This window comes from Phoxinus phoxinus, assembly GCF_949152265.1.
Source record: "Phoxinus phoxinus genome assembly, chromosome: 2".
In the NCBI taxonomy this organism is placed as follows: domain Eukaryota; kingdom Metazoa; phylum Chordata; class Actinopteri; order Cypriniformes; family Leuciscidae; genus Phoxinus; species Phoxinus phoxinus.
The window spans coordinates 28,574,377-28,586,716 of NC_136877.1; the positions used below are offsets into that span (position 1 = coordinate 28,574,377).

General features: G+C 37.7%; 1 protein-coding gene across 13 annotated transcripts in view; it reads right to left on the reverse strand.

The window, feature by feature from the left end:
- The window catches only part of sorcs2 (sortilin-related VPS10 domain containing receptor 2), a 189,217-nt gene that overhangs the window by 64,280 nt on the left and 112,597 nt on the right, over positions 1-12,340 (reverse strand). For all 13 annotated transcript variants that reach the window (XM_079593101.1, XM_079593107.1, XM_079593106.1 and 10 more), the window contains one exon: positions 12,169-12,268. In XM_079593101.1, the coding sequence (XP_079449227.1) occupies positions 12,169-12,268 (100 nt within the window). The remainder of the gene's footprint in view (positions 1-12,168; positions 12,269-12,340) is intronic.

Sequence of the window (12,340 nt, forward strand, 5' to 3'; positions counted from 1 at the left end):
CAACCTCATGGATGCTCTAGTAGGGCCTTACCACATGACAGCATTTTAAAGGGAGGTGATCTGACCACCGTCTCGAATTTAGAGATGTATAGCGCCTCCACAAGGCTACGGGGAGCGGAGGCCTCAGCAGGGAGACTCTAGAGAAGACAATATGTTAGATAATTCCAGCTCAAAGCCAAGAGGCAAAGGGCCAAAAAAGTCTGCCATTTAAGAGAGTGACCCCTTATCTACCTCTACCTGCAGCAGGGCCGGGCTGCCTGCTTGGGGCTCTAAGGCCGGAGGCCTCAGCAGATAACTCTCTGGAGTGAGAGGAAGCCTAACCACGTCTTCCTAACCACGGGAAGGAATGGAAGGCTCACCGGGGCTGGTGGGTGTGGCTCATCAAGCATTCCACGAGCGGCTTCCCTCTCACGCGCTGCCATGGCAACTCAAGCCTAGCGGTGGCACGCTCCATCACCTCCACCAGCTCCGCATACGCGGGGCAGGGGGGCTGGGCAGGTTCAGCCATCTCGGCATCTTCACCCGCTTTAGCCCCATCCTGCTCAATCCGGGCTTGAAGCCACATAGAGCACTGGCTTTTGGACCAGAGGATGCATCAGAGCCCAGCAGCTGTCCCTCGAGAAAGAGAGACAGACGAGAATGGAGCGTTTTCATTGAGAAACGCTCACAGTTTGCGTACTCCGCCCCCTCAAGGACCGAGCGCGCGTGCTCTTCACCCAGACAAAGCACATATAAGGTTGTGAGTGTCACCAGGTGTGGGAAACCCGTATCCCAACAAACAGCCTTCTAATTAAAGAGCATACATAAATGTATTTGATGTCTGAGCAGTAGCAAAATCTGTAGTTCTCATTACAATAGTTTGTAGTCTATTCTATAACAGCTGGATTTGCCTCATTAAGGACAGTGCATACAAAGACAAGGTGAACATACATTATAAAAAGATGACGAAACAATAAATAGCAAAGGCCATCACATTCATTTAAAATCCAAACTTTTATGCTTCCTTACTCTTTCTGGCAGTCAGTGCGAGAGAGACCAAGTGTATGTGGGGGAGCTTTTGGAAGATGAATTTGGGGCATTAATGCTCAGTTGTTTTGTCAAGATACAGTAAGCGGAGCAAGATTCAAGGACAAACAATTTGTCATGCACACGAACTAGCTTTAAGATATGAGAACGCGAAGGACATGTTTGACTGCATAGTCCCCTATGTATTAGAAGACACTGATGTGTAAATGTGTGCCTTTATTTGTATATACACATGTAGCCTATGTGGGCTTGAGAATGTGAGATTTTAACAGCAGACTCAATTCAATAAGTGCAACTGCATTCATCACAAGAAAGGAACAAGGCACGCATTTGCATTAAGCAAACAATTGCACAGAAGTTCATCAAATATTCAACATACCACATATAACATGCAAACATAAACAACTGGGTTTGGAGGTCGCAGAGTCTTTCTGATCATCTTCATTATTCTGAAAGCAAAAACTCTGGGATACATTGTTTTCCCACTCTTCTTTGAATCAGTGATTCCTTACTGACTGAAGGAATAAAGGATATGAGGAATATGAACCAGCTGTCATTGAGACACACACACAGACACAAACACACCACGCACACACACATTAATGAGCATCATCCTGGTTGTCAGGTGGTTCTAAAGCTGTAGACAGACTGCCTGCTTCCTCATGACCGGTGAGGATCAACCTTTCTCTCTCTCACACACACACATACACACACAATCATTAGCATACTTCAGTGCTTCCGTCCCAAGCCAATTTCCAGAGATCAGCTTTCTAGTCTGCTGCTTAATTTGTAAAGAATGAGACAGAGTTGGTTTAAGCTAAATGTGTAACCAGAACAAGTTTAAAGGGAGACATTAAAATTCCTCAGATGTTCACAAAAGAGGTGCATGCTGGGTAATGGAACACAGTAATGGGAAAGAGCAACAGGAAGCTACACAAATGACACATGCTTCCACTGCATTTGTATCAGTGTGTGTGTGAGAAAGAGAGACGCAAAGGACGAGTCTCCAACTGAGTCTGTTTGTTCTGTACCTCTGTTGAGATGTGTGTGTCCCTGTGTGTGTGTATAACTAAGTCCAATTAGGGGCAGTAGTGGTCTGGCACTGAGCTGCTTAAACACACATAGAATACTATTGTTAGATGAATCCTTTCAGAACAGAATTAAAATCTAGGGACATTTTTCATTTCTACAATAATTTACAAAAAAGTTTATGATCTTTTTGCACACCAATGCTGCATTTATAAATACAATACAAACAGTAATATTGTACAATGTATTACATTTAAAATTTATTTTCATATAGCCATCACTCTTCAGAAAATCATTCTTCAGAAATCATTCTGATACGCTGATTTGATACTCAAGAAACATTTATTAATGTTGAAAAACGGTTGTGCAGCTTAATATGTGTGTTTTGGAAAACGTGATAAATTTCAGGATTCTTGATGAATAGGGTTCAAAAGAACATGATTTATTAGAAAAACATTCTAAATGTCTTTACTTTCACACTTTACTTTTCACTATTATTAATTCACTATTACACACATGGATTTGTTCTAAATTGCTTTAAGAAAAAAAATGAGCAAAATTATAGCGGTATCATGTAGTTTCATGTTGTTTTTGAGACAGGATTTCTTCAAATTATACATTAGTTATAATTATCTTTCAAAATAATATATTTGTATTTATTATTTTTATTATTCAATTTCATTGTTAGAATTATACACGATTATAACTGTAACAACTAAAATAGCGTATTATCTTGTAAAAAGTCCATGGCAAGGAGTAACAGCATTTTTTTGTGGACAAAATTTGTTTGAGGATTATTACTGAAATCCCATGAAGCAGTTTAGTGTTTAATGTTGTTTATACAGTAGGCTGCCTCATATGCTACATAAAGACCCACTTATCACCGGTATGTTCTATTTAGTTCAGTTCATTGACTTCTTGTTTGTTTTCATCCATCACATGTGTTTCTTTGTCTTTGTTTTCCTGCCACTGATCAGTCACCATGGACACTGACACTAATCATCACAGCTGTTTGTCTTTTAGTTTTTTATCAGTGTATTTAAGTACCTCCCTTTGTGCTGTTCATTGTCGATTGTTGTTTGTGCATTGTGCACACTGTCTCGCATGTTGCCTTGTTTTTCTGAGCTCGTAATAAATCTTATGTTATTTTATAATCATCTTCGTCTTCTGTCTGAGGGTTACACTGTCCATTATTGAACTTTAATGATCATATTGTGACTGGATATAAATATGATAGTTCAAACCGTATTTTGAATATCGTCCCCTTGGAACCTGGAAGGTTCTATCTGACATTTTTGTAAAAATTTAGTTATTCACATAATCTTATTCTGTGACCACTTCTTTACATTATGTGATGTTGTTTTTTAAGTTGTGTACATTTTGGAACTTTTTATTTAGAAAATAAAAAGGTTCTTTCTACACAGTCGAATGGAATGCAAAAACTTTAAAGCTCAATATCTCAAAACCAGTCAGAATGCAGATAGAACCTTATAATTCCAAGGTGGCGATATGGCACCATGCTTTTCAAAATAAGATTTTTTGTTGTTGTCTCGATATGTTGCTCATATGTGTGTGTTTCGGTTACATATGGATTTGACCCAAAATAACAATAAAATTGTCTTGCTGTTGTAAGGAGAAGAAGAGATGAAAAAAGGAGCCAGGAGCAAAAGAGGAAAGGGTGGAATAATCAGCGTGTAAACCTGTGGTGCAGGACATGAAAGAGCATTCACTGTCACCTTCAGTCACAGCTGGGACCTTCAACCCAGCAGCTATAGAATTACAACATATAGGACATCTAGAAGAATTGACATCATAGCCCTTTTTTAAACATGTATAGTTATGCCTAAAATGGATAACAGGACCTTAGTTTCCCCTCCATGTAATTTAAGTGACCAAAATGCAACAGAAATCCACAGACTTCCATCAGCACACCTGCATTTTGTTTGAACTATCCTAACACAGGGATAGAGAGAGAGAGAGAGAGAGAGAGAGAGAGAGAGAGAGAGAGAGAGAGAGAGAGAGAGAGAGAGAGAGAGAGAGAGAGAGAGAGAGAGAGAGAGAGAGAGAGAGAGAGAGAGAGAGAGAGAGAGAGAGAGAGAGAGAGAGAGAGAGAGAGAATATCTTTCTGATGGGATGTGTTGCCTCTGGCAGTCTCACTCTCTTTCATCCTCTCATACTTCATCCTCTCATACAGGCTTTCTGATGAATGTATGAGTGTATGGCACATTCAGAGCAGATAAACCCTCTCTGTCTCTGTCTGACATCATCTGTAAAAATAATAACAGATTGCCAGAAAATATCCTTTGCCAAAGATGAGTGCGCACACGTAGACTCCTGCCATCAAGCTGTCATTTTTCAAACATCAACTTGGCAATAACAAGGGAAACAAAAGCAAAAGACGAATGTCATAAATCAGTGTGGGGATGTCAGAGAACAACACAGCAGCACAATCACAAACTGTCAATCAACTGAAAGTGACCTAAATGCACTTTAGCACTAAAGCATCTGTCACAGGAAATGAGAGTGCACATCAGAAAGAGGATGCTCACGCGCTCGCAAAACAAATAGCTTGGGGATTCCTCAGTGTCATGACATGCAAAAGAGGAAAATTACCTCTTTGTTAACTCAGCAGAAATGGCAAGTATTTGTGTATTTTCCTTGAATTTTAAACAAGTGATTCTATAGCTCATTAGCAGGGATAAATCAGGAGAGCGAGGTCTATAGGGAATCCTATGGGATTGCAAATCAAATCCACTCACGTTAATGCCAATACAGTCTGTACAGATCCAATACAGATGTACCGTACAATACAGTACGATACAGATCCACAAGCCTGAGAGCAAGTCAAAATGCTTCTACTTTAGTTGTTCTATTACAATTTGCATTACAAAGATCTGAAATATGTCTTACATGTTCACCAAGAAGGTTGTTAGAAAGTGTTTGTTTGTTCATCTTTCATTTCACATACAGTTAATAAAGCTTCTTTATTGACATTTATGATTTCATGAAGAACATAACATTCTTTATAGAGGAAAACGTTGTTTTCCCCCAGATCAATAAAATGTTTTTCACACTATGATTTTTTTTTTTTTAAATTTCAGGACTGTTTACTGAAAGTTATTTTTTGGGATGCCAAAATGTTTTTTCTATGGCATCGCTGAGAAACCCCCCTTTTGGATGCTTTATTTTTAGGACACCAATAGCGCTACTGATGCAAAGAAGCAGGTTCAATACGAGTCTCCATGTCACAAACTGATTCATTACCAAGTAATAAATACTTTTTTAAAATTTAAAATCCTTAAACTTTATGGTTTAAATATAAACCTTCATGATTCATTAACTTTAAAATATGATTTGTAATGTGGTCTCAGACTTTTGGTCCCCACTGAATATGCATTTCAGATCGGTCTCTGTGTGTGTGTCTTTGCAAGATGATTAAAACGTTTCTCATCATCCATCTCCCTTTCACAAGAAGAGACGGTTCAGTTCAACACTGCAGCCAAAATTCCATATCAGCGGAGAGCAGACACAATCAATCCATCTGTGAGCCCTCAAAGACACTCCACGTCATCATGAAATTATCTGTAACCTCCATCACCTATTTTTTTTTTTTTTTTTTAGCTAATCATTTTATCCTCGAACACTTTGGCCGCCATCCAGGTGTGATTAAACTATTTCAGAGTGCAGTCACAGCCAATCTATCTCAGAAAAAAATAAATCAATCAAATATTGCAAAACTGTCCCTGGGTCCCAATTTGCATACAATCCATCCTAAAAAAAAGTATTGAGATTAGAATTAGTAAATTCTTGGATGGTCTACTATTTTCAGTGTATGTTCAAAGTGTGCATCTTATGTTCCTTGAATGTGTAGGGGAGACTGGGCATGATTATACAGTAACACTGTCAGTTTAACCAATTAGACATGAGCCAAAGGGGTTGAGTTATCACTGTCATATACATGAGCACCAACCAGAAGAGGTTGTAAGAATTTAAACTTAGAAAGTAAAGTGAAGTAAGAAATTACAGAGTATTATAGTTTGAGAAAACACTGAGTTACCTGTATAGACACTGAATCAAAATGTGTTACATGTTGCTTCTGTGGGTGCTCTTGTGTATCAAACTGACTGTTGTATTGATCTGACGGTCTGAGGTTAGACTACCAGGCTACAATTTTTTTTTATTTTAATTAATAATTATTAAATTAATATAAATTAAGAGCTCCAGAACAGTGTCCTGCAAGTTTCCTGTCTTCTCTTTTACTACATGAATCATACTGCTTTGTTTTTTAATTTGACCTGTTTATTTATTGTATTCAGTCTGTAATGCATTTTGAGCTTAATACATTAACACATAAAGATACAGATACTGATACAAAAGGCATATTAACTACTGTACACATTATTACATGCATCATTAAGCAAAAGCATCAACAGATTCTTAGCACAAAAAAAAAACCCACGGCTGGCAGATCTTCAAGGATGTGCTGCCGTTTATGTTGTCGTCAGAATGCCAGGATAGCGTAAATTGAATGAAATTAATCTAAATGAGGGATGATGAATCAAGGGGAGTGAAAATTATAGGATGCACATAACTGTTCGGGGGAAGCAGTCATTTAAATCCTCATGCAGACAATTTCTACATTTTCAAATAAAATTATGAGGTGATACGAGTAAAGAATTACAGTAACAAACAAACATATATATATATATATATATTACGTTTAAAATCAACATTTTTGTTCTACACAAGACAGTTTCATAAACTCTGCATCCAATTAAAACTCTTCTGCATACTACAGGCTTGTACTCAGCAGTATGATTTATAAAGGCTCTCATGAATCAGAGCCACAAAATGAAACTCAAAAGTGTACACATGACCTTTAAAAGTGTTGTGGGTATAATTAACACACATTTATCTAATGTCAACAGATAATTATAGAAAACCAAGAAGTAATGACAGACACAAAAATGGGTTAGTGGGGGGAATACTGATGACATAAAAAAAAAGAAAAAGTGAAAGTCTGTCTGACCAAGGGAAGTGTTTAGGAAAACAAAATGATTTTTTTGCATATGCTTAGTGAGGCTACTGCTACAGAAGTGGAACACTTCAGCTTTCAGTTCAGATTTAGTTTGTAGAATTGTTTTCAAGCAGGAATTGTCTCGAAGCAACATTTCAGTCTGATGCCTAGACTGAGCACAAGGGGGATAAATAGATGAAGAAAAACTCCCTCAATAAACCAAAGCTGAAATGGGACATGCTTTCTCTTCCATTTGGCATGAAAAGAATCAGACACTGTAATACAGTGAAGGTACTGAATTTTGTCTTTTATTGACCGATTATGGTAAATCAGGTCAAACCAATCCATTTTATCTGTCACAAATTCCATGTAATGGGTGAAAATAAATTATCGATCTTTACACTAGGTCAGGAGCCTAAACAAGGTCACCGTGACATCAACAACTTTATTATATAGGCTCTGATGATATTCTCTTGCAATGACTGCATGATTATGGAAGTGATCCAAGAAAATAAATCCCATTCAAAATCCCATTCAAGCAGTGTGTTTTAGTAGGTCTGAGTGTTGGTTTATGGGTGTAAGAAAGTATTCCTTACATTTACATTGATTTATTTAGCACACGCCATTGTCAAAAGCGACTTACAAATGAGGAATACAGCAAGCGAGTCATTATGAAGAGACAAAAACAACGCAAGAAGTGCTCAAAATACAAAGTTCGGGTCAGGCATTGCTTAGGGAGAGTAGCATAAGCCAGATTATACATATATCATTTTTTTAAGAGGTTAATGGTGTGAGGGGTGTGTGTGTGTGTGTGTGTGTGTGTGTGTGTGTGTGTGTGTCATTTTATGGCCAGTCTTGCTAAACAGCGCAAATTACCACGAGAGCGCAATTCCAAAACAGCGTGATGGGAATGGAAAGTTCTGCGCATGACCTTCTGACGACGCGCAAATACACAAACACAGACACAGCCGGATCTTTTCCAGAATGACCTTTACCGTCTATGAGAATGACCAACACAATCTACTAAGATTCATTTAAATACCCTCCTCCCATACATTTTGCGTCTAAAAGGAAAACGCAATTAGATCAGCTGCAAAAACAACCCTGTCCGTGACTTTTCAGCGCTAATTTTTCACTGCGTGTCTTTAGTAAATCCTGACAGTAGTTTTAAAAATGCCAAAAGAGGGTTTGCGCTGGAGCAAGCAGTTAGCAAATCTGGCCCTAAAGCTCATTACGAGTTAAAGAGCCCATGACCAAAGAAGCAATTTGTAATACTTTTTCTTGGCTAAACTATGGACTAAACTATTCATTGACTTCATAATCTTTTAAAGCTTGAAAAAGTAAATAAATAATAGTTTTTTTCAGCATTTAAGGACAAGATTAATTAAAAAAAGCTATGCCGGTTGTAACACCTAAAACAGTGTTTATTTGTCTGTAGTTAAAATTTGACCAAATGTAATTTTCAATTTGAATGCAAATTCTAGTTGATGTTATGGAGAAATGCCAATGTTCAAATTTTGAAATGTAAGATCTAGCATGGATGAGTTAATTAGTTTATAACATCAACAATACTACTACTACTAATAATAATACAAATAATAACATGTTTGAATAATGAATAAATGGGAATTACCTCTCATTTTATAAAACGGTCTTTCAAATAATTTGAGTCCAACATTAATTTTTCTCATATAAAACCATGATCAACAGATCTAGATCTCTCTGCACTTCATGTACTGTATCACAGTGGATTAGCATGCCCATTTACAGTAAAGTCTCACAGTCTATGAGCTGGATAAACCCAGATAGTACAATTAAAAATCCCTTACCAAAGAATGAGAAAATGTGAGAAAATCCTGCTAAATTCTTAAAGATAAAGCAGCTATGAGAAACAAGTGAACATCTCTTGGCTTTTATCTCTCCTCCCTCTTTCCCGGCTCTATGAGAACTTTCACCCAGAGGAACATCATTCCATTAGTCAGTCACGCTTTGTGGCTCACTCCTTTCTGCTTTCCCGACTGGAGGGTGTGAACACTGCTTTGCTTCACTCACTTTCCAATGCATGTATTAAACTACCAAATGTCAGAAATAGCCACTGTCTTTTATATCTGTTTTAGCTCGGTTTCAGGACACTGAGCAAGGAGATTTTAATCTCGGGCCTCATGCTCTGACTACAGCTGCTGAAGTAATGGGAGTTTTTCCAACAGAACGAGTCCCTGAGAATGTGAGAGGACTTCTCAGCTGCACGCGTTCATAAAACACGCTCCACAGCAGTGGGTGAGAATTATATCCGTTACACCATTTAATTGAACACAGAAAACACTCATTTTATAGCACAAAATTTGTGTGTGACCTTCAAATCATGGAAGCATCCCGTTTGGATGACAGTCAGCAGGCAATGAAGACAATCTTAATAATATTTAATATTTATAGGATATAAATATGTAAATGCTTCAAGCCATGCAGAATTTGAAACACACCATAAAAGGATAACAACATTGTTTCTCTGATAAAGTAGAAACATCCTGCTTTCTCATTTTCATGGCCATTTCCCATTAACGAACTTTCTCTGTATCTCTAGAGTGGACAAATCACACATTATTTCCTGAGTAATTACTTGCTGGAGTTCCAGCAAGAGATAACTTGGGACAAAGGAAGTGAAATTTATGCCGTTTGAAATTAAACTGTTTGCCTAAACTCTTTGTCTGAACCGCGCAAGCTATTAACAAAATGAAGGCAGGCGGCACTGAACTCCAATGAATCCGTTACTGCAGAATCAGCTGCTGTTAATTCCACTGCTGAATATTTTTAATTACAGACTGAGAAAAGATACTGCTCATCTTCGTTAAGGGACTTAGAAATGTGATTTAATGGAGGTCAGATATATTAGAGACAAGGATAGCTTTATTTGCAACCGCTGTCGGACTTGCTTTTCTGTTTTTCCCTCTGACGCTTTTTTTCTTCTTGTGTCTCTTGCTTTCATTCACGCTCGGTTGAGCTCAGTGCTGTAGAAATGAGGGGGCCAGACGCTTTGGTTTTGGATCAGTGGCGTTTGATCCTGCTCCTCTACGCCGGGACCCTGTCTAACGCCACACTGATTGACATTGTGTTGTACGGTGACCTGTGGGGTGTAGCAGCGCATTCACTATCACTCTCTCTCTCTCTGTCTCACAAACCCAGACACACATTTTGATTTATAAATACACACCCAGATAGGGCTAAGTAATACAGCTGAAGTATAAACACTGTGTTATCAGACATTGCTTTTGTTTGTTTGAGCATCCAGACACAGGAACATAAACACAACCAATGGTGCTTAGGGCGGGACTATCTGTTTGTCCACCCAATGCAAGACAGGGGGAGTGTTTTCAAAAATACATAATAAAAAAATACGTTATAAACTATTTTTGTTTACAAAAATAACTGTCACAACAATAAAGAGATACATTAAAATAAATAAAGAGATACAATATTTTTTTAATATTAAAGAGATTTTTGTCCATTTATAAAAATATTCTTTATAAAAATGTTTTTTAAATATATGATTTATATATTATTTTAATAATATCTCTTAAAGCTCCAATACTCACAAGCCAGAATGGATTATGAAACTGATCACAGTTTTTAAGAGATTAAATGCCAAATTAAAATGAATGTGATCTAACATGATCAATTAACTGTTGATTAGTTTTATACTGTTATCAAAATATTGACAAAATATTCAACATACAGTATCTCCTATCCAAATATATTTATATTTATAGATGCCTTTACCGTTTCTGTGTTTAGATAATAGCATCATAATGATATAAAGCCAAGCAGAGAGTTGTGAGAAGTGTGTGATTATGATGAAAAGGATTGTAATATGACAACCACTGTCCTGCAGCACAAGTATCAATTCTGTGAGTCAGAGTTGAAATGTTTTGCCAGCTAACAGCAAACAGAGGCTTTCCCAGCGGCTCACTGAAATTGCCCCGGACGGCAGCGCCATCAATGAGGACACTCAAGTTTTGTTCCTTAGAAGCCTGGAAGTGTCTGTTTTCACAAAAGCCACTTTTTCCCCAGACACTGCAGAAAGTGCATGTATTGTCCGGCCCTGTTCAAAACGCTCTTTGTATCGACAGTCAAGGTACGGTCGTCCAAGATTTAAAGATAAAGGAGTCTGACATGGGAAAGAGATTCCATCAGGAGTGACTGTGGAGTTGCATTTCCTTTTGTCTCCTGAAGTCAACACTAAACAGTTGTTACTTCATGTGCAATTCACTTCACAGCCACAAACATCAAAACACAGCCATGTCCACAAACATTCTGCCTTCTCGTTCTGAACAACTGTTATTTTCCTGTTAATTATTAATATTGTGCATTGTGACTATAGAGCTGAGGACAGCAGACAAGCTTTGATGTGTCTCTGCTAGATTGCCTATTACAGACAGCTAGCACTTATTCAGCTGTGACGTCTGTGTGTGTTCATGTTTAAGAGGTTGTGAGGAGATTACTAATGAGCAGGAGATCCCTGTAAACTTCATTAGGATGACTTTGACACGCTTGAACATGTCATAGTTGCTCTGGGGTGATCATTACCATCAATCTCCATAAGGGAGAGGGGAAAAAAAAAATCACATGACCTTAAACTCCACACATTTAATTATACTTGCACACACTCACAGGACATATTTATTAGCTGTATTTGAATACATTCTAATATCAAGTGAGAAGAACCAAGTGGAGCTCTTAAAGTCTTGTAAATCCCTGATATGTGCTTAAACATCCACTGCTGTCAATAACTTATAATTGAGGGTTACCGGTAATTGCAAAATGTCTGTGCATGATGATTAATAACCATACTCACATATTCATTAACATATGTGGTGAAATTTGTTTTATATCACAATCATACGCACACATCTCGATACTCAAATGGCAGTTAAAGGGGGGAAGTGAGTATGCAATTCTTTGCTAAATCAAAAAGGAATTGGTAGATTTGTTGCTTCACCATCTAAACCTTCCTATGGAAGAAAATGGCATGAAAATGATTTTTTTCTAGTGATAATGGAGATCTGTAAAAGGATTCAGTAAAGTGTTTATGGTCCTCTTACCTTTTTCTTATTGGTGGGACAAATGTAGAAGTTTGTGACTATGATGGTTGTCCCAGGCATCAGGTTGAGCTTGGTGTAGGTTGACCCATAATCACTGGATCTGCATGAAAGAAAGGGCAAGAAAGAGAGAGGAATGTCATCATCTTAATATCATCACTGTTTAATTACTAAG